At 40.6% G+C, this 23,921-nt stretch overlaps 1 protein-coding gene across 2 annotated transcripts in view; it reads right to left on the reverse strand.

Moving 5' to 3' along the window:
* Positions 1-23,921, reverse strand: part of SRPX (sushi repeat containing protein X-linked) — a 53,338-nt gene continuing 29,417 nt past the window's right edge. For both annotated transcript variants that reach the window (XM_060234114.1, XM_060234115.1), the window contains 8 exons: positions 14,131-14,322; positions 13,067-13,243; positions 10,513-10,639; positions 9,730-9,851; positions 5,572-5,751; positions 3,589-3,722; positions 1,894-2,015; positions 1-477 (listed from right to left, as the gene is read on the reverse strand). In XM_060234114.1, coding sequence (XP_060090097.1) covers positions 297-477; positions 1,894-2,015; positions 3,589-3,722; positions 5,572-5,751; positions 9,730-9,851; positions 10,513-10,639; positions 13,067-13,243; positions 14,131-14,322 — 1,235 coding nt within the window. In that variant the 3' untranslated portion in view covers positions 1-296. The remainder of the gene's footprint in view (positions 478-1,893; positions 2,016-3,588; positions 3,723-5,571; positions 5,752-9,729; positions 9,852-10,512; positions 10,640-13,066; positions 13,244-14,130; positions 14,323-23,921) is intronic.

Raw genomic sequence — 23,921 nt, forward strand, 5'->3', positions numbered from 1 at the left:
TTTATGCAAAACAATATTTTATTAATAAAAGATCTGTCAAAAGAAAAGAAAACATTTACACAGGAAGCATTATTTCTGGAGACATAACAAAGACACTTCAATACTTTTACAAGACTTTCCAAGGAGGAAGATGAATGCAGAGAAGAAAAAAGAAGTTCCACAACACAAGTTAAACACCATACACACATAAGAAAGATCTGTACATCTGTGACTTCCATAATTCCATGCTTTCAATAGCACCTGAAAGAAATTTAGGCAGCAAAAGGTACTGGTACAGTGACAGCCGTAATCCAAAATCAGGGACAGGACTGGCCGGCTTCTGCTTGCAGTTTTATCTCATCTTTTCTCAATGGGAAGCTGTCAATGAGAGTGAAGAGTTCAGCAGGAGTAGCTGGGAAAGGATATCGCTCTTTGTCCACACCATGCTTATCAACCACCACCATATTAAAGCTATAGTGGGGGATTCGAAGCAATAACCTGAGGGAAGAAAAGAGAGTGACATCTGTAACAGCTTAAGTAACCGACACAGTCCTTGTATGGTTTCCCATGCCCACTTCCATTAAGCACTTCACATTTACACATCTCAAGGAAGGAACAATATTTGCCTTTTAATATGTGGAATGAAGGCTAGAACACATAATTTTAGTCAAAGGGTCATGTCTGTCTCTGTCAATCATAAAACAAATTAGTAAAATGATTCCTATGGGTTGTTCATTTTCAAAATTAAGTTGAAAAGACCCATTGACAAAACATGATTTTCCAACCTCTGCCTCTGTGCAGGGGATCATAACACTGGGTCATTACATTAAAACATATTGTATTTCTATACACTTCACTGTGACTACCTTTGTTACTAGAATTGCTTAGGTCTACTCTTTTGGTGGGGGAATTAGCAAGAGATAGACCATAGCCAGAGCTATTTTTGAAGCAAATTCTCTCACCAATAATATGAAGGTCCAATATCAGAAAGAAGACTCCAGTTTTAAATAGTTTAAGAGAATGTACAGTGGGGCTAAGTTTGCTCTCATGTTTTATACCAGGGGTGGCCAACAGTAGCTCTCCAGATGTTTTTTGCCTACAACTCCCATCAGCCCCAGCCATTGGCCATGCTGACGAGCTGATGGAAGTTGTAGGCAAAAAACATCTGGAGAGGTACCATTGGCCACCCCTGTTTTATACTGTTTGGAGGGGTGGTCCCTCCTCCTGGAATATGAGTGAGTTAACTATCGTTGATGAGCTTTCCTGGGTACCCAGAATAGATCCCCAGTCTGAGACAAAAAGTGAGAATATGTTCCTGATGGCTATCAGGAAGGGCCATAATCGTTTAATGTTTGAGATTAATTTTGCCTCCGAACTCTGGGGAAGATGCAGGAAGGAAAGGGGGGTTGTGTAAGGGATTTACACATTAGCGTAGGACAACACAATAGGTATCAGGGTGGGGTATTAAGAAGCAAGAGAGGATTAGGTAGATGTTGCCAGACACCTTTAGAAATGGAGATACTTACTTGGTAGAACCCTTTTGCTACAGGCATTCCATGATGGTGGGGGGGAGGCAAGAGACTGAAATTAGTCTTGAGGCTGCTGTTTTGCAACCTTAGACAGAAACCCTTTTGGAGAGTCATGGCTAGCTTTTGACCAAATCAGAGAGTGTTCTCACTTGGCCTGTTTTTACAGGATCTCTGGTTCAGGTTCATAGCAAGGGGATTAGTTATTGGGGTGCTTCACAAGTCAGGCAGCACCTCTTGACACCTTCCATTATCTCTATGGGTATGTTATATGCTGAAATGAATTTCAGTGTTCACCTAAACATATTTCTACCGTAGACTAAGGGCAAACATGGAAAACACCCTTCCCCCCAACTGAGAATCATCACTAGGCAAGAGTTTTATTTACCTGAGTTGCAAAGCCAGGGCAGGAGGCATCAGTTTCAATCCTATTCTTCCCAACTGGGCTGGGAAGACCCCAACTAACTCAATTACTGTAACATGTCGAAGATCTAAGCCACACTGTGCCGGCTGAAATGGCCAAGATAAGAATTGAGAGAAACATCAAAAAGATTCATTATATTGGAAGTTTTTATATAGTCCCCTGTGATTAAATATTAAACTTAAGCATCCCCAAGTTACCTTATGGGAAGAGGTGATTTCTGCTGCAGCCCACTAAGCTCCCTAGAACTTTTGTTCCTGTAAATAGTGCACTCACAGAAATAGTGGGGGGTCTGCAGTGGGAGGGAGAAATTGGTATTTCTTCTATCCCCCCCCCCAAAACCCCCCACCTTAAATAACTTTAAATCTTCAGAGGGTAATTAGGTTCAGGCCAGTATAATTTGTGCTTACCATGAAACATTTCTCCCAAAGACAAAGAACATGTGAGACAAAGGGTAACTATGGAGAGGACAGCCCAATAATGTGGGACCCAATTTTGTCCCTATTGTTACATTTTTAAAATGTAAAATATTTAATGACTAAAATTTTTTCACTTTTTAAAGGAAGAATCATAAAAGAGTGCCCTGACTTGGATAGCCCCGGCTTCCCTGATCTCATCGCATCTAAGCAGGGTCAGCCCTGATTAGTATTTGGGTGGGAGACCACCACCAAGGAAGTCCAGAGTTGTGACGCAGAGGCAGGCAATGGCAAACTACATCTAAATGTCTCTTGCCTTAAAAACCCTACAGGGTCACTGTAATTTGGCTACCACTTGACAGCAATTTAAAAAATCATAAAGGGATATATTTACAATACAATAGCATAAATATCACAGATTTTATTTCCATTATTTGGAAAAGGTGGCAGGGACCCTTCCACTATTCTGCCCCTCCACCAAGCAAAGTTTATTCATTTATTAACATATTAATAGTCCTCCCCTTTTACTTTTGGCTCACGTTTGAAGCCTTCTTCCAATCTGATGAACCTTCTACCAACTTTAGCAGCTGTTTTTTTTTGTTTGTTTGTTTTGAGGAACAGTCATTTAAGAAGGAGAAAGGTCCTTCTTAAATTGTTGGATCCTCTTAAGTACTACTGGAAAATTGTTGGATCCTCTTAAGTACTACATTAGTGGGGTGGTGGTTTTCCAGCTGGGTTACAATCAGGTCTGTGCATATGATTGTACCATACAAAAGCAGCATTCAGTACAGCAAAGTAAGCAAAATGACAATTTCCCCTGTTCTTAAATAAGCAAATTTCAACGGTGTAAATATCGACTTTAAAATGCACCACTTTTCTCTACCTCTTGAAGAAAGACAGATTGCTTTTGTGATCATTGCCACATGTGCATGCTAGAAGGGATATCAAAAAAAGCAGATTATTTTGAGCCATTTCTAAGTTAAATGCTAAAGCCAAGTTACTGCTTCGGGGGTTGGGGTGTCAGAAACATTTTGTTCATTTTTTTTCTTAAAGGGAGGCAACACGTGGGATTAACTCATGAATAGTACTGACTAGCTCAGTTTGCATTCATAATTAATATATGACAGATTATCTGAAGCTGTTAACATTTAACACAGAAAGGCAAAACTAGAGATGCTGGTCATCTGTACCTATTTTGGAGCTGGAGTAACTTCTGCTTATAAATATTCAGGAGATTGTGCCTCACCTGCAACATTCCCAATTGCAACCTATAGAAAAAATTAGCTGCAGTAGGTGTGGATATAATGAGCAGCCTCCGTTTCTCATAAAACTGGTCCAGGAGGGCTGCAGCAGTCCTCACACCAGTATTAATATTCATAGCTGTAATGAATAAGAAAACAATAATAATGTTATGATTTGTTTCTAAACTTGCAGTAATCTGTGATCATGTCAAACCCAGAGAGTTTGTTAAAGCATGTCCCAACTGCAATCTCTGGTCTAGCTATGTGAAGTAAAGGCCACCTGAATTTGCATCCACCAGGCAGGGAACATTTGTGAGCAATGGCCTGCCATAAGGATCAATAATGGCTGATTACACATTTGGCATTTGCCTCCCTTTCGCTCCGGGGTTGTTCCATGAGGGTGTGATTTCCCGATTCTGAAACTAGAGGATTTCTCCCAGATTCAATTCCCAATCTGTTCTGTGTGTTCTGATTCCACATTACTGCTGCTCCTAGAGTTTCCCCCTCAATGGTAGCAATTTCCCCCTCCCTCATACGTTTCTCTCTTTTTTTTTTTAACACGCGTGCGTGTTTGCGTTACAACACGATCGTCTTCGTTTGCATTACAACGTAATGCCAGAGACATAATACTGGCAAAGTCACATGTTTTCCTTTCGTCCTGCCATTGACAGGTTATCTAAGCCCCGGGAAATCTGAGTCAATGATCCACCATTTTTATCCACACACGCTGAATGTTAAACACACAGTTTTCCATTAGAAGCTATAACAAATTACAGACGGATGCATGAAGGTGTGTGTGTGGGGGGGGGGGGAAGATTTATGCAGAGGGGTTAAGGGAGAAAGTTTCCCCAACCTATCAAAAATATAAATCTATAAACATAATCAAATTCCCGTTCCCATTTGAGGCCATGAGGGGGGGGGGGTCGATAAAGGTGGCAATTGCGCATCTTTAAAGTAGTTCGTGTAACATCACTATTTAGCTGCATTGTAACTATCTTATTTGAAAAAAATTTATAATAGTCAGGAGTGATTTTAATCGGAGGGGGGAATTAGTATTAACTGGCAATGTTCAGGGCTCATTTGGGATCTTCTTAATGCAATGCATGTGTTCTGCCATGGCACACTTAAGTCTTTCAAACATTATTAATGATTCAGATGTTTCACATATGAGCTCTATGTATGTGTGTAGGAAGGTTTCTTTTATCTAGTGACCAGCATGGTTAACGGAAATCGTTTCACTTGGTCTGTAGCAAATTACTGCTTCTTCCAGATGCTAACTGGCATTTAATCTGTAAAATGCTCACAAACATTTGAGTGGAAGATGTAGGTGGTTGTTTGGTAATGAATTCCAATCAAGAAAGAACAACAGATCAATAGAGTGAGAACAGAAGAGGTATACAAAAAAAGCTCACAAATCAGAGCAAGAAATCTGTGCATGCCTCAGATGATTCTTCAGCACACATGCAGCTGTTTTTCGCTTTCACCCTGACCTACAATGGTCTGTTTTAACTGCTTTTTTGAAGGTGAAGTTTTCCCCCCAAAAGGAACTTATAATAGGAGTGAGAAGCTGTTGTTTGGGAAAGAAAATAAAAAGGCCCTCTGCATTTACGCAATTTGCCATGAACTTTTCTGGGTCAGGGTCACTGAATCCCTATAGAAGTGGTAAGAAACATCTTAACAGTATTATGATGAAGTACAGTAGTTTTAAGGTTAACAACAGGTCAGGTTGAATTATACTTTTTGTCATCTTCAGTATTCAGTGAAACACTGTAATAGACTTATAGCTCATTACTAATTAGCCACAAGTTTCCCTATTCCATCCAGAACATCTACTCTTGCTAGCCAAAAACCTTAGAACACCTGGAAGTGTTGAAAAGCATGGCTTTTAACACTCATTGATAGGATATAAGCAACCTCATCACACAGCATACACAACCTAGTCTCACAGGAGGATGCCCTTCTACTGGAATTATTCATTACTCACGTACGTGTACAGGATGGCTCTGTTCCTGACCAGCCTAAATTGAACTGGCAAACTCTTGCTGGACTTCCCTGCAAGTCATAGCCACCAATGCAGGAAAATTCACAGGTAGCACCATAATTATCCCCATCACCTGAACATTTTATGTAGCCATTTTCTGGAGCATTCAGCTTCCCACAGCGCCTGACTTGAAATACAAAATAACAAGAACAGTCAATAATTCATTGTCTCTTTGAGTACATTACCAATAGATGGAGAATGTAAAAATACAAGGTATTTATAAAACACATCTTTTAAAAATATATATTAATGAGCAAGCAGATACACATGGCCAGCGGGTGGGAGTAGGTGAGGTAGGCGGATGCCTCGGGCGCAACCTTGCCACAGAGTGCCTTCAGGCACCCTCCCCCACCGCTCTGCCACTCTGAGAGCAGCAGGACTGCAGGCCAGTGTGTTGTCCTCCAAGCCCAGCTTTCTAGCCAGGCTCAGAGGAGAATGGCCTCACTCTAAGGCTGCCTCCTCTTGCAGGGGAGGCAGCCTCTGAGCAAGGCACAGCAGCCCCACGGCCCCTTTCGCCCACCTGGTACCCAGGCAGACACAGGAGGCCATGGCCTCACTCCCAGCTACCTTCACTGCAAGGGGAAACAGCTTTGGAGTGAGGCACAGCAGCCCAGCAGCCCCTTTTGCCCTCCTGGCACCCAGACAGACAAAAAAGTCCCTGCAGATATGTAATTCACATATATTCACTGGCTCCTGCAACAACAGCTCTAATCCCAGGATGTATAAGAGAGGCAATGTGTTGTGGTTCTCATTCCAGCACAGCAGTTTTCGGCATGGTTTTTGTCTACTAATGCTACAATGAGGTGAGAACTCTGCACAGTTACCCCATGAGTCAGCATAGGAGCTTAAGATTGTCAACACAGCCCACTGTTGTGTTTCCCAAAGCAAGGAGTTTACAGATAGGGTTGCCAACTCCAGGTTGGGAAATACCTGGAGATTTTGGGAGTGGAACCTGAGGAGGGTAGTGGATATAATGCCATAGGGGTCACCCTTCCAAATCAGCCATTTTCTCCAGGAGAACAGATCTCTCTCACCTGGAGGTTGGTAACTATTTAAATTGCAGAATGAGTGAAATAGAGGTGAATTGTTCCATTCTGCTTGCCAAGCCACAGAAGTCACTTAAAAGGCTATGGCATAGACATGATTTGCACTAGCACAGCTAAAGCAGACACAGGATTTGGTGCAAGTGGATATCTCAGGCTCCATTTGCAAATCAACTGGTGATTAATATATTTACTCTATCCTGAAAGCAAATGCCATGCTTAAACACAATGCTTCCACAAATAGCTATAACATGAGCTTTCCACTCTTTCTCTACAGCCAATCTTATAAGAAATAAACTTTGACAAAAGCATCAGTCAGGAAGTCAAATAATTTATTAGCACTCCTACTAGCCCTTTACATCAAGAAATTGTGGAATATAGTTTGCTAATTCCCACAAAATGCAAGCTTGCTTATGGTGTTGAGTCACTTTTAAAAATAATTAATTAAAACATTTTTACACCACCTTTCCACCCAATCAGGGCCCCCAAGGCAACAAACATAAATGCATTTAAACACTGAACAAACAACATTTAAAATTATAAAATATTTCAATAAAATACATAAACAACATCAAAACCGGGAAGAAGGGCCAATAACTGTTATTGGAGGTATGCCAAATGAAACAAAGTCTTCAGCTGCTGGCCAAAGACACTGATAGAGGGAAACAGACGAATCTCCATGGGAAGACTGCCATGACTGAGAAAGCCGTTTCTCAGGTCACCACCTATCTAGCTTCAGATGGTGGGGGCAACCCAAGCAAAGCCTCCAAAGAAGAGTGGAGTCTGGAGTGAAAATATCTTTGGAAGTGTCATGAGCACACTCCAGTCAGTGTGTGTGTGGGTGTGTTAATATCTAAACTGTTGGCAACAAAAGTGAGAATACCCCTAAGTGATAATGTCCAAATGGGGCCCAAAGTGTCAATATTTTGTGTGGCCACCATTATTTTCCAGAACTGCCTTATCCCTCTTGGGCATAGAGTTCACCAGAGCTTCACAGGTTGCCACTGGAGTCCTCTTCCACTCCTCCATGGCAATGTCACGTAGCTGGTGGATGTTAGAGACCTTGCGCACCTCCACCTTCCATTTCAGGATGCCCCACAGATACTCAATAGTGTTTAGGTCTGGAGACATGCTTGGCCAGTCCATCACCTTTACCCTCAGCTTCTTTAGCAAGGCAGTGGTTGTTCTGGAGATGTGTTTGGGGTTGTTATCATGTTGGAATACTGCCCTGTGGCCCAGCCTCCAGCATGCTCTGCTTCAGTATCTCACAGTACATGTTGGCATTCATGGTTCCCTAAATGAACTGTAGCTCCCCAGTGCTGGCAGCAGCCCCAGACCATGACATTCCCACCACCGTACTTGACTGTAGGCAAGACACGCTTGTATTTGTACTCCTCACCTGGTTGCCGCCACACACATTTGACACCATCTGAACCAAATAAGTTTATCTTGGTCTCATTGGACCACATGACATGGTTCCCGAAATCCATGTCCTTAGTCTGCTTGTCTGCAGCAAACCGTTTGCAGGCTTTCTTGTGCATCATCTTTAGAAGAGGTTTTCTTCGGGGACAACAGCCCTGGAGACCAGTTTGATGCAGCATGCGGTGTATGGTCTGAGAACTGACAGGCTGACCCCCCACCCGTTCAACCTCTGTAGCAATGCTGGCAGCACTCATATGTCTATTTCCCAAAGCCAACCTCTGGATATGACGCTGAGCACGGGCACTCAGCTTCTTTGTTTGACCACGGCGAGGCCTGTTCTGAGTGGAACCTGTCCTGTTAAACCGCTGTATGGTCTTGGCCACCGTGCTGCAGCTCAGTTTCAGGGTCTTCGCAATCTTCTTATAGCCTAGGCCATCTTTATGTAGAGCAACAATTTGTTTTTTCAGATCTTCAGAAAGTTCATTGCCGTGAGGTGCCATGTGGAACTTCCAGTGACCAGTATGAGGGAGTGAGAGCGATAACTTGCTCCCCCTTCAGAACTGATACCTTGTACCACTAACAAGTCACATGACACCAGGGAGGGAAAACGGCTACTTGGGCCCCATTTGGACATTATCGCTTAGGGGTGTACTCACTTTTCTTGCCAGCAGTTTAGAATTAATGGCTGTGTGTTGCATAATTTTGAGGGGACAGCACATTTACACCATTATACAAGCTGTAGACTCACTACTATACATTGTAGCCAAGTGTCATTTCTTCAGTGTTGTCACATGAAAAGATATACTTAATTTTTTACAAAAAATGTGAGGGGTGTACTCACTTCTGTGACATACTGTGTGTGTGTGTGTGTGTGTGTGTGTGTGTGTGTGTATATATCTCTGGGAGATTTGGAGCCTCTTACAAAGGCACCCCCCCCCCCATTGACACAGGGGTGATACCTTCTGGGCCCTTCTGAATCATTTCCATGGAGGCAAAGGAAAGCTGAGACTGGCTGTTTGGTTTGGGGAAGGCATACTATTTGGTCTCAGTTTCCAAAGAAAGGATTTGCTTCCTGTGGCTACCAAGACTACAGAGATTACAGAGATAATGCTGGTATCAATGGCCAAGCTAAGGGTGCATATCTGCTTGGGATGAGGTATGAACTTTGCAAGTCAGCAAACTGGTAGGAAGCAACTGAAAACTTCCTATTTTTTTCTGGTATGAAGACCCCTTGAATTTTACCCGCAAGACTCATGCAAGCATGTGTCAGGAGGAGTACCAGTATTTGCTGTGTTGGCATATTTCTGTCTACATCACCACCTCAGAGAGTCAAGGGAGCTCATGTTTCTTTATGCCAGATAGGTATATGATGCAGCACCCTTCTGGCAGCTAAACAGTTCTGGTTCTGGTCAGTGCCTCATTGGGAAACCTCCTGGGAATGCTTTGTATGCAGCCTGAAATTCCAATGGAAGAAAGGTGTAATATAAAAGTAATGCCTAATCATGACTGGAAAATGTTCAAGCTCCTCTGAGTGGAGTGGAAGCATGGAAGCAGCAGTTCCATTGTACCAGGTAATGTTAAATAGATCCTGACTATACCATATAAGTTGCTTTTTTCTAGGGATTAAATGTTGTTCTTACCTCTGACTTTAACCAAAAATTTGCAAGTTCCCTTGTTCTCAGCTCTGTCAAACACAGTGTATTGGATTTTATGATCTCCTTCTGAAAAATGTGAACCTGGTGACAGACCTTTCAAAATAACACTAAAAATGAAAAACAGTATGACAGACTTTTAAGGGAGCTTTCAGGGAGGGAAGGTTACAGCAAAAGCACCTGGCAATGTTAATGATGTTCACACTGGGTCTCAACATGGATGAATGATTAATCCTTTTCCAATATTAAGCAGAACTACATCATAATGCCCTGACCTGCATAGCCCAGACTAGCCTGATATCGTCAGATCTCAGAAGCTATGCAGGGTCAGCCATGGTCAGTATTTGGATGGGAGACAACCAAAGAACATCAGGGTCACTATGCAGACAGAAGTAGGCAATAGCAATGGTAAACCTTTTCGAATGTCTCTTGCCCTGAAAACCCTTTGGGTTGCCATAAGTTGGCTGCAATTGATAGCAAAAAACAAAGCAACAAACAAAAACTAGCAGCAATACAGAACCACACAGCATATAGACTGAAAGCAGGAACAAGCAGTGGACTCAATGGAAATTAATTCATGAACTCCCAGTAAGTAGATCTCCTGCTAATCAGAACTCTTGTGTCATTCTGATTGCTTGCACAGCAAGACCTGTTCTGCCTCTGTTGAGGCAAGTCTGAAACTAGTGCTATATAAACTCCTTCATGCATATACTACAAAGATTGACTTGGCATCCCTTATCTGACAGCATTAAGAAAGTACAGTTCACTCACTCTGTCAAAATGCCGTCAGCAGTGTCCCGTCCCTCTGGGGTCTCCCAGAATACTCGGGCTGTCAATTTATTAGGCTCTGCTATTTTCTCTTTTACACTTGGACACTGGATTCTGGGAGGTTCCATATCTATAAACAAAAGAAAGAACAATACTGTTTGGATTCCTTTGGTATTATACAAGACATATCACAACACTTTGTTTAAAAGGCAGGAATGGTTTTGTATAAATGAATCATCAAGCTGATACCAGAATCTTTGAATCTGTGATATTGTAACATTAAAAAAATCCCCAGTTTGAAGGCAACAAAAAAGGCGATCTGACCTAAAAGGGACGACTTTGGACAACATTAAAATGTTTCCACTCTGTTTGAGTTCCATCCTCCTTCCTTCAATTCTGGCCAGCAATGCTTTAGAAAATTCCCCCAATCTCTATTATGATCCATCCAGCTGGTTCTGATTATGCAGAAGCAAGTCCCACTTTATTTAATGGAACTTACTTCCTAATAAGTGTGCATAGGCATGCAGCCTGAGATATGTTTTGAATGCAAGATTCCCATCTTTATGGCTAGAAGACTATTGACTTTTCTCTATTAATTAAGGGCATATTCTCACTATATGGTCCAAAGACACTTCCCAAAGTGGATCAAACATACATGCCCCTGGGAGTGAGAAGTCTTAAAACAGTCTTCTCAAACATGTTTGTAAAAGTTACACATTATATTTTCAGCCCAGTACTAAAGATTTAATATATCTATGAACTGAAAATGCTAAGCTGTATGTGATGAGTGTGGAAATACAAATAAATAAGAATACCAGTATATTAAATGACGGATCTTAGAGATGGAGAGGGAAATAGCAAAAACAGAGGGTAGAGATGAATAATAAAGACTGTTTATAGAATAACTGGAAAATTATGTAAACGAAAAGTGATATATGGTCACAATCTCTGGTCCCCCGTGTTTTACCCCTTTCTCCCAGTTTGTCAGTTTTTCCCTGTATGTTTAATATTTTTGAAAATTAATAAAAAAAGTTTTAAGTAAAGATATAATATATGAGGCACTTATGAGCCAATATACATGGCTATGACAACCCTCAAAACAGGCTGAGAAATGATACACAAAATTAGAGCTTTTGCTTGATAATATCTTTTTCCCATTTTGCTTGTGCAAAATGAATTGGATAACCTGAAATACCAAAGAAGAATGACAAGAACAAGCACCCACTATAAGTAACACAGCTGGGTGCACAAGTGCAGATTCCCAATGTCTGAACAAATACTTAAACATAGACCATAATCTGAAATCTTTCCAGAGCGTTCAGTATTTCAGATACAGGATAATTGGGAAAAAGATATTATCAAGCAGGAAAGAAGCATAGTTTCTATATATTGCTGTGAATTTCTGCCACATTAAGTCAACAACCTTGTGTTACTATAGGAACTGCCTCTCCAGACATCCATGGATCAGTGAACTCTTCTTGCTGGACCAGACTGCTTCAAGCAATTTTAACTGCTTGGAGACAACTGCTAGATACACACATACACAAACACACACATGTATCATCCTCCCCCTCCTCACTAATCAGTAATAATATTGCAAGGGGTTGGAATAGAAGAAAATATGACAAACTAGAATAGTCTAAACAGGGATTTCTTAGCAGTCATACCAGAAGCCACACATTTAATTTTAGCTACACATACATAAACAATTTTAAAAGCAAATGTAAGAGCTAGTTTCAGCAAAGTTATCTAGAGTGACATTGATACAGTTTTACAGACATCTTAATGAAAATCATTGTGGCACAAATTGAAAGGACAAATGCTAGATGGTCCATGAATGCAAATTTTTGCTAACAGTTAAGGTAGTACTAGTATATATGCTTTCAACATGTGTATTCTTATGTGGGAGAGGGCAATAACATGTAGCTGTGTGTGCAGAGACTTGTTCTGCCAATTTGACAGCTCTATGGAAGCATAATGTACTAGTATTAAACCAACTATCAAGCCATTTAAAGTGAATAAAATTAAAATACATTTCAATAGTTTGACCCCATTGTTTTCCTATGCTCAGAGCATTCATAAAGGAGCGTTAATACCTGGGAAAGACTGCAAAATCCTGAATGGCTGTCAGGTGGCATCCAAGCAATAGTATATTTTCAAAGGACAGAGGGGAGCAAGCACATCCTTCTGCTTCTCAAGGAGTTCCATTCAGATTTTACTCAATGCTACAACAATTGTCCTACTTGATACATACCACAATCATGGTTTGGTTTCTCATGTTAGATGACGCAGCTTGTCAGTTCTGTCATGACAGACCTGCAGATATAACTGCAGTAGAAGCACACACCCTTTGTGTTCTGCAGTTGGCAATTTCTGTACACCTTCAGCATGTATGATTCACATTCCTCTCTCCCTTGCCTTCCAAATGTAATGATGCATTGGTGCCCCACTAATGCACAGTTTGAATTCCATATCTAAAATTTGCTTTATTTGGGTCTTACTCAGTGCTAAGAACACAGCCCTATGTAATACCAAGCAATGATCTCACAATACTTACCAACACAAGAAGCTGGTTTTCCACTCCATAATTTGTTGTCCATACACTGTACAATTCGGTCTCCTTTTAGCTGATACCCCGGTGAACAATAATAGTCACATCGGGAGTTAAAATATGCACCATCTGAACACTTGAATCCTCCATTAGGTGGCATTGAAAGAACTGGGCAACGTTTTTCTAGAGGATAAGAAATCCAATTTTAAATTACCAGGAAGATTTAAAAGCATCTTTCCATACATTGCAGCATATAAGGGAATAGTTTTGAGGATTGGCTCAGTCATATGGCACTTCTACCTGGCCAGCAAGGTCCCCCTTCCCTCATTTTCAAGCCAATTCACAAAAAGCAGAATTGCAAATGCATATCAATATATTGACTGGGTAACAAATGACAGTGCTTATAAAGCAACAGCTTATACAAATCCAGAATATCTTATTGTGCTTCTGTCATGTTTCATAAATAAATGGCATTAGTCAGTCTTTGTTCTGGTCAATTCGAGTTTAGAAAACTGTCCTCAGTCTGACCAATGCAATACAGTTCACAAAAGAAAAGCATCTAGCCAATCTGATGAAATTTACCTTTCTACAATCTATATTTTATCATTGTGGCTAAAACTAACTTAAATTACTATTGAATTTATAATGCTCTTAGTACCAGTTCATGACCATAGCAAACTGAGGACTAAGTTCTGCTAAAAGAGCTATCCCACTTTCCTTTGTCTTTATAAGTAGTTAACTTGCTTAAGTAACCCTGAACAGGCAAGCTGGCAGGCCCACCTTATTTACTCCTGCAGATGCTTGGAACAAACTGATCTGGAATAGTCTGGAAGACTGAAGTGGCAAAGCATGGAGAAACATGTCTTAAGGCATGTCAATAAGTTCCATGTGAAAATTACACTATAAATAGCATTTGAGTGCATACATCTTAAAGATGGATGAGAATGTTTACATAAAGAAGCTAACAGTGTCATATTTTCTTTAAATTAGATGGAAACATTGCTGAAAAATAACTGGACAAAGAATGGGACTGAAAGTTAGACAAAAACATACAAGTACAAGCTACTTACGTTTGCACAAAACTTTACCAGACCAACGTTTATTTGACTGACAAATAAGCTGCTGGGGACCATGCAGTTCATAACCTTTCTGACAACGAATATCACATTTTGTCCCCAAAACATTTTTGTAATACCCTCCATAAGGGCTTCTGCAGGTTGTGTAACCATATTTCACTTTGATTGGAGAGCACCATGGTGTATCTGGTAAAAGGAGCAGAGACAGGTGTACATAAGAAGAAAACAATTAAAAATACATGCCAGTAGTTGCTTACAACTGCAGAGCTGGACTGGAGCCTACTGAGAAGAGAATATACAATTACACAGAGAGGTGTGAGCTGCAGGCTGATTGTTGGACTTCCCAGGGCTGGAGTACAAAAGAAAACTCTTTATTTGTATCACATATGAGTTATATCTTCTTCTTTTTTAAAAAAAATCACCTAAATCTTCATCCATGAAAATCAATGAAGCTGATTTTCAGTTGAGTGAAGATTGCCCTTTTAACTTCCTCCTTGCAGATTACAGCTGCCACCATGTGGACTGACAGAATGATTAGTTTTGTATTACCCACAATGAATTTTTTTTAAAAAGTCTCAAACTACAACAACTGAACTTGCTTCAAACATGGATAAAATGTTATTGGTGGTCTATTTTGTTCTAATTAGTGGCCTAATATTTTTCAAATAAAATATCTCTTCTAAAGCAGCAGGATTAATCCATGGTTATATTAAATTTAAATTCTGCAATTCTTTAAAGACTTTTAAATTTGCACCATTAAAGATTTTTGTCATGATTTGGATTTAAAAGTGCTCTTGTGCAAGTGGAGGGCCATTCTTCTAGTGTGAAAATACATGTGTAATTTCCATTACAAGCAGCAGCCTTCCACATTGTGTTTTATATTACTGCTCCCTGACCAATCATCAATATCAGCTTTACAGGAGGTTATAGCAGGAAGGGGAGGCAATAAAGATCCATGCCACAACCAGAATTATGCTCATGATTTGATGAATCTACCCAAATAGTGTTACCCAAATAAGCAGTCCCCTAAGTAGTTGGGGAAATCTGCACAGAGTGAAAGGCAGGTAATTGGGATTCTCCACCGATTTATATCAGGATTTCCCCCCTGAAGAGAACTCTCAAATAAACAAGGCATATGTTCAACCAGAAAAGGGTTTTATTAAAAAGAAAATAAACAAAAATACATAAATACAAAGAAGAACTAAGAAAACAGGGAGGGGAAAGATTTTTAGGAAAGGGTAATAATTACCGATCTTGAAGAGGTCCATGGAAGCAGCAGTTGAACAGCAAAACGGCCAACATTTTGGAAACCAAAATAGTAGACTCACAGGGAAGTGGGTTTCTGTGGAGGATCCAGGAACACACACACACTGCTGGGCAGCAAGGTGGTCCAATTATAGGGCAAAATATACCCTTAAGCAGGGATGATGTGTTGGTCAGAAACCAATTACTAAATGGCTTAACTGAGTTTGACAAAAAAGGTGTGAGAGGCTTGATGGCTCTACACACACTGGACAGGAAAGTAAAAAGATTTTAAGTATTGCTTAATTGTCACTTAATCAAGAGGTAATAGGTATGGGGAAGGATGAAGGGGATGATGGGATTAGGCTGAGTGAATCAATAGGTCCTGGGCAACCCATTGTTCCAAAGTCATGCATCTCTCCAGGGCAAGGAGAGGGTAGTAGCCAGCCAGCCATTTTGACTCACACCTTAAAACTGTTTTCCCAGACTGATGCCTGGCTCACATACATCTTGGTCCATTTTGGCCCATGCAGTGCTTGGCACATCAAATACTGGGGTGATATTAAGAGGAGTGTTTCTCTCTCTACCCAAAAACTGCCCCTCTGCAGGAGAAGGTGTCTGACTGCTAACATTAGGATGCTGAATTCTATACCCTGTGGCAAGTGACAGCACTCCCTGTGCCCAAGTGACAGGATCAACAATTATCCCTGATAATGCAATCTTACTTATTTAAGCCAAGCCTCATCTGGATACTGTGTCAAGGGGAGGAAATCTGAAATGGGTGGACACAAGATGTACTGAAGCAACGTCTCTATAGCAGAATCATGTTTAAAACAGGTCCTCAACTGCTATGCATGTAGCACTAGCACATCAGCATGGTACTCATTTGGGCCTCAGATACCTAATGCGCTAATAAACAGGCAAGACAAAACAGGACTATGGCAAAGGTGGAATTCATATGTAAGGATTTTTTTCATGCTTAATGTCAAATTTAAATTATGTTAGAGAGGCAGAGTGATTGAGAATGCAGTTGCAATAGAAATGGACATTCAAAAGAGAAAGAATATGTGTATACATCTGAGACTAAGCGCAGGAAAGAAGATGAGACAGATTTTCTCTGCCTGGTGACCAGATAGCTAGGTGACAGAAGGTGCTGGTGGCGGTCTGTATGCTGGAATGTACCAGCAAAAATGGAGACTGCATGCCTCCAGTTTTAGGCCAATAAGGTTATCTCTGTGAAGCATCCGCTCTTAAACAGTGGAATGACACAATACTTACCACTATGTCCACACCCACAGCTGGATGGTATGGGAGGGAAAGATGGCTATTCTCAATCAAGGGACATCCAAGCTCCATTTAATAACAACTATATCATTTTGCTACATATAGCTCCTATTTTTTCTAAATATTTGAATGTACTGGATGTCCTCAGTACTGCTTAAATGAGGCTTTACTCTATATTTAGATAGAAATTTACAAATTTAATAAAGTAAAAGCAGCCCTTTTAACGCAGACTATTTCAGCACAACAAACAACAATGCATACAGCAGAATCTCAACCATGTTGAAAGGAAGGTCATAGACAGTCTCAGGAACAATCTGGATATTATAGTTAATGAAGCAGACAAAAGTGGAGTATTGTCAACATGAATAGATCAGACTACCTTCAGGAGGCTCAAAGACAATTCTCAAACACTGCTTTTTACAAACAACTGGACTCAGACGCCACACAGGAATACAAAAAAGAATGGAACAACACTATAAAGGAATTACTACTGCATGTTCAGGAGCAAATCCTGTCAGACACACCACAGGAACCTCGACCAGGTACCTTTTATCTTCTACCCAAAATACACAAACCTGGCAACCAGGATGACCCGTTAACTTAGGCATAGGCACTATCACTGTGGGAGTATCTGGATATATGGACTCTATTCTAACACCCTATGCCATCAGTGCTCCTAGTTACATATGTGACACCACAGACTTTCTAAGGAAAATACAATCTTTGAACAGTCTTCCAGAGAGTACTATTTTAGCCACCACGGACGTGGAATCTGTATACCAACATCCCACACCAAAATGAATTACAAGCAAAAGGAATATAATTTCTGACAACACAGCTGACTTTGCCACCAAACCACTTTAGATTTGGTGACAAACTGTCCCTCCAGATCAATGGTACAATCATGTGCAGTCACATGGCTCCATAATATGCTAACATCTTTATGGCTGACTTGGAACAGTGTTTCCTAAACTCAAATCCACTCGTGCTTTTCTTATTTATTTATTTATTTATTTATTTATTTATTTATTTATTTATTTATTTTGGATTTATATCCCGCCCTTCCCACGAGGTGGCTCTTACACTTACATTACACTGATGACATTTTTATTGTCTGGACACATGGTAAAGAAGTCTTGGACATATTCCACCAAGCATTCAATGACTTTCCCACCATCAACCTGACAATGAACCAATCTATGCAAGAAATACATTTTCTGGACACTACTATAAGAATACACAATGGATGCATAGACACCAACTTATACTGGAAACTTACCAACTGACAAACCTACCTACTTTCCTGCAACAACCATTCTAAACATACTAAATGATCCATTGTATACAGCCAGGCTTTATGCTAAACCTGCATCTGCTCCACTCCTACTGACAGGAGATTCCCACCTGAGGAATCTACAACAAACCTTTCTGGAACTGAAGTATCCACCTGATAAAGTCAGGAAACAGATTAACAAAGCCAGAATGGTCCCCAGAGAAAACCTGTTGCAAGACAGACCTAAAAAAGACAATAATAGAACACCACTAGTGGTCACACACAACTCTCAACCGAAAACAGTTCAACACATCACCAATGATTTACAACCTCTACTGGACAATGACAGCCTTCTTTCACAACTACTGGAGGCAAACTTTTTCTTGCACACAGACAACCCCCCAATCTCAAACAACTCCTCACTCACAATAATGCAACATCTAATTTGAGCATGGACACTGGTACCAGAGCTTGCAATAAATTCAAATGCCAACTTTGCTGCCACATACACCCAGACAACACCATCACTGGACCTATCAACATCAACTACACCATCTCAGGTTCATTTACTTACTCATCTAAAACTGTATATGCCATAAATACTAACAATGCCATTTAATTCTCTACAAAGGACAAACAGGACTAACCCTATGCCAAAGGATAAATGGACACAAATCTGATATCAGCAATCACAAGACTGAGAAATCTGTAGGAGAACACTTTAACTTTCCAGAACATTCAATGGGTGAACTCAATGTAGCTGTTTTATTGTAAAGAAACTTCAGGAACAGAATGGAAAGGGAAATTGCTTAATTACGAATTATTACAATGCTCAGAACAAATACGCCCCCTCAGGCCTTAACAGGGATATCAGTTTCTTATCTTATCACATACACTAAATTCATTCTCACCAAGAAGAGTTATACATCCTCTGTATTTTAATGCATTTCTATTTTTGAATAATATATTGGAATGGTGTTTGTAATGCAATGCAATATATAGGAGTAGATTTTTCTGACGTAACACCTCTAAAGAACAATATATTGGTATAGTATCTAGAAAAATATAGAAATAATGTCATCCAATGAAAATTGAAATATATTTCCCTACATAACACTGCAACCCACCCTAACAAAATTTTAAAAATGCTGTTTGTTACCTTCACACCTCAGAGGAGACAAATGAAGTATTGCAATGGAGTCTCAATTAACTTCCCATAATGAGAAAGGATTCTCTTACACATTTATCGCCTATTTTGATGTATTTATTGCTTCACTGTTGTTCCCTCTTAATTAAATCTATACAAGTTGACTGTATTATACTTCTTGTTCCTGTTTTGTCTCCACCTCATAATGTTTTATGCTAATTTGCTGTTCAGCCTCTGTCTGTAAGTTTGAATGGTTATCTTCCATTTCATAACGTAAGAAATGTGCATGCACACAAAAGCTCATACATTGAATAAAACATTGTTGGTCTTAAAGATGCCACTGGACTCTAAGTTAACTTTACTCTATTTCAGCATCCTGTTTCACACAGTGGCCAACTAGATCTACAAGTTTTTCCTCAGCACTAGTATTATTTAGAGGGCTTCAGCCAACTGAAACATGGAGATTTCACTTCACTACTACAGTTTGTGCTGCCAACTGATATACCTATATTCCAGGAACTGGTTTAATCCCTTTTACAACCATCTAATATCATGTCCATGACTACATCCTATGGCAGACTGGAGCAACAAAGAACAAACATAACAGGAATGCACATTCAGCCCTGCATGACTCTAGTCATCTTATCTTTGGACTTACAATGAGATGTAGCTCTGGACCTCACATCAAAGTGTTGCATCATAGATTCAGCAGAGTATCTGTAATAATAATTCCCCTATGGTGGTGGCCAAATGGAGCTCTCCCACTGGCTTATGGGTGCATTCCATGGACTCAACAAATAATTGGCCCATAATGGCTCACACAGTTTAGTTGTGATCCCAGGAGATCTTCATGCTCCACCTGGAGATTGGCTACCCTAGGCCTGGCAGCACCCCCCGGCTGACTTGATGCTACCTGACTGGCATGACTTAACTAGGCCTGGCTGCTTGCTCCTGTTCAGCAACAGCCCCCCTAGGACAGCCACTGTGACTTAGCTGTTGCCAACTCCAGGTTGGAAAATTCCTGGCAATTTGAGGGGTGGAGCCTGGCGAGGGTGGGTTTGAGGAGAGGTAGGACCTGAGACAGGTACAATGCCTCAGACAGGTCCAAACCAGCCATTTCCTCCTGGGCAACCATTGTTGCCAATCTCCAGGTGAGGGTTAGAGATCACTCAGAATTACAACAGCTTTCTAAATGGCAGGGATTGGTTCCTCTGGAGGTGGTGGTGGGGAATGAATGCTTTCACCTGGGTGGACAGCATGTGTGGGGGGACTTGCCCAGAACCTCTTTCTATAGTTTGCTATATTTTTCCTCACAACGGGTCTTATACCTAGTCAGGAATAATATGCTGACAACATCAAGTGAGATCATCTAAAACACTGCATGTTCCAATAAATATCTAGAGATGCTTTGCTAAGAATGAAAAAGCAGGTATTGAGGTATTTCAAAGAAAACCCTGAACTATTTTAATTGGCAAACTAAGAAACTGAAAATTAAGGCACTGCCTGAAGAATAATTAGCATTCTTGTATCATACCAAGCAGGAATCTTCTTTGGAGAAAAGAAGATTTGTGCTTGGTATATAAGAATGGTATATCATGATATAAGAATGAATTGAAATGGTTTGGAACTTGTAACAGAATGGACAACTTTCTACCCATCCATGAGGAAGGTTGACTGAAATATGCTTACCAGCTAGCGAGCGACATCGGAGGTGGTTCTGGAGAATCCAATACAAGATTTCAGAATTGACACCATTCATAAACAGAAGAAACAATGAACTTTATTGAACTGGATGAGTTTATTGCAGCATCAGTATACAGGAATTAGTTGAATACTATTGTATTGTATTCTGAATGAATTTGATGATTAAGATATATATATCTTATATATATAATATCTAAAATTGTTTTTTTAGTAATTCAACTATGATCTATCATTGTGTAATTGTAACCATTCTGAACTGGCAATACAGAACTGGAGAAAAAAAACTCTACAAAAATGAATGAATTACAGTGACATCCTAAGAAGGTCCTACTTAGGTCTATTTAATGAAGTTTACCCCTAGAAGTGTTCTTGAATTTCACTATAAATGAGCTAATGAATAAAAGGAATTCTGTTTAGAAGCAAATTAATATGCATCTCTTAAATTTATCAGTGCCGAAAAATATTTCACCATCAGATGCTTGTGGCAGTAAATTTGTTTACAAAGGTTTCAGCACTGATTTTTGTTTTCCAAACACTGCCCTCTTATTAAAGGCCGTGAAATTACATGTGCTGTTAACTGTGAGATGTATGACTGGCAATTAGCACACTTCACTCTTCATTACAGAGAAAAAGGCAAGAACTGCAATGAAGACCATATAATTATGGAAAAGATTATGAAAACGGATCAGGCTCATACTCTTCTGCTTCATATCTTACCATCAACAGGTGCAGGTCAAAGACAATTTTGGTTTTGATGGATTGATCTATGATGCATAAAGCAGGAAGTAGAGTCTTTTCTTTTCCTGTTATTACTACAAACTAATAGTTTGCTGAAAACTGAAGGCAGAAAACAGAACTGGGTCATGTCATGCTATCATGAAAATGAAGAGGGACCCCTGAATAATTATGAACACCCCTATAATAATAAATGAAAATATGTTTTTTGTGCCTTCAGAAGAGAATGTCTGATGCAACATTTAAAAGGAACTGTTAGAAGCCACAGCCCAAATGGGTGTGAATCCAAGGTTGTAAAGTAGATAAGAGAGGCCTCTCTGAGGAAGCTTCTGCTAAACTGATAACGCATGAAAGCAGAGGGACAAGAAATGGAAAAATACAGGAAGGTGGGGCATTTGAATAGATAAGGGGGAGGTTGTCTGCTTGTTTCGTGTTGTGATTAAAAATGGTCTGAAGGCTGATGATTTTAATTTAGTAATTTTGGGGCTTATGCTGACTAAATTCTGCTTTGATATCAAAGTAAAATACCTCGTTTCATAACAAGCAATGTGTGGGCTTCGTTATTTACCTGCTACATAAAATGGTGGCATTGGCCTGGAGATAACGGGGTAAGGATTTTTCCTACCCCTTGGATGACTATATAACTGTCTGCCCTCCACCCTTATGGCAGGAAGAAGCGGACTAGGTGCCATGGTCACATTTTTGACTGAAGTTCAGCTCTCCGCCCTGATGGAGGAGGGTGCCCGGTCAGTCAACCAAGAACCCGCGCCTGGTTGAACCGATCTGTGCAGGGAATTGAAAGATCTTCAGGATTGTGAGTATGAACTGTTTGGGAATTTTGATTGCCTCTCCTTGGGAGAGAAGAAGGGTCTGATCACCACTTGAGCTCTGTCTATTAGGCTCTGCTTTGGAGCTGAAGCACAGAAGCTAGGATCTGGGAGGATGTCTGTGGTGTGTGTAAATGAGAGACGAAGCCTCTAAGCGAGAGGGATTTTCTCTTGTGTAGTTCTCAGTAGGGAGATCTTACTGGGTTCACGAGAGAAAGGGAGTGTAAACCCTCAGGGCTCCCTGGCTGCCAGACCCCTTACTGGCAGCTCCTGTTTTTGTTTGAGAGCCAGTTTGGTGTAGTGGTTAAGTGTGCAGACTCTTATCCGGGAGAACTGGGTTTGATTCCCCACTCCTCCACTTGCACCTGCTGGAACGGCCATGGGTCAGTCAAAGTTATCACAGAGCTTGTCCTTGAAAGGGCAGCTTCTGGGAGAGCCCTCTCAGCTCCATCCACCTCACAGGGAGTTTATTGTGAGGGAGGGAAATAGAGGAGATTGTGAGCCGCTCTGAGACTCTTGAGTGGAGGGCAGAATATAAATCCAATGTTGAGGTCTTCTTGTTTTTCCTAGAAGTGTCTTGTCTAAATGTTTGGTGCCTTGGGGAACTTAGAAGCCAGAATTCTGGGAAATGTTAGAGAATGGTAGTTCCACATGGGCAGGCAAGGCTCCTTTGTCCCACACCTCCCCTACAAGAAAAATCTAACTTTTGGATTTGAATGTCTTTTATAATGGAGAGACCTGGCTTTGTAACGTAGCAAGGACCTTTCTCCCCTTAATAAAATAAAGAACAGAAGAGCAATGATTTGTACTAAAATTAGATGAGGGAGAGGCCTGGAGATCTGGAATCACAGCACAAAGTTCCAGGCTGCAGACTCAGTTTTCTCTGCAGGGTAATGGAAGTTTGGTGTGAGTGAGAGCTCAGAGCCTGGTTCCCTTGGGATCTCATCTTTCTTTAGACTTCCATTTTAGATGCCTAGCAATCTGTCCTGTCTGGATATGGCAACCCCATTCAGGAAATAAAACTAACTGCAGAGAATGTGGCCTTGCCCAAAAGATGAGATCTCTGTTGGTGTGACAAAGTCTGCCACCTGTCTGGCCAAGGTGGTTCAGCAGACTTGCCAACTGATAGTCCAACACAGGTCCAAAGTCTGGTATTTCCCCCAGAAACACCAGGAAGGTAGGTTGCCACCAGACTGGATAAATCCTCTAGCACAGAGGCCATAGTCAAGCCTCTGCCTATTAGGAAAACTCTAGAGAAAACCAAGCCACACCACTGCAGCAAGGGGTTTTCCAAGTCAGTTTTCACAAACTGATAGTAGGTACTTTCAAAGGTAAGTTTGGCTCAGATTGTGGTGGCTCTGAAAGCACTGGTTTTAGTGAGTTGTTCAATAAAACTATCTAACTGGGTATAAATTCAGAGAGCTAGATATTATCATACAGAGTTCAAGTGTTCAGATGGAATCCAACGGTTTCCCCAAATGGAATTACGTCAGGAGGCTGTTTAGCATAATAGGCTCTAGTCTAGGTTAGGCTAGGCAAAGAAATGTACTTATTATGTTATTTTTATGCCTCC

This window comes from Heteronotia binoei, chromosome 3 (genome assembly GCF_032191835.1).
Source record: "Heteronotia binoei isolate CCM8104 ecotype False Entrance Well chromosome 3, APGP_CSIRO_Hbin_v1, whole genome shotgun sequence".
Classification (NCBI taxonomy): Eukaryota; Metazoa; Chordata; class Lepidosauria; order Squamata; family Gekkonidae; genus Heteronotia; species Heteronotia binoei.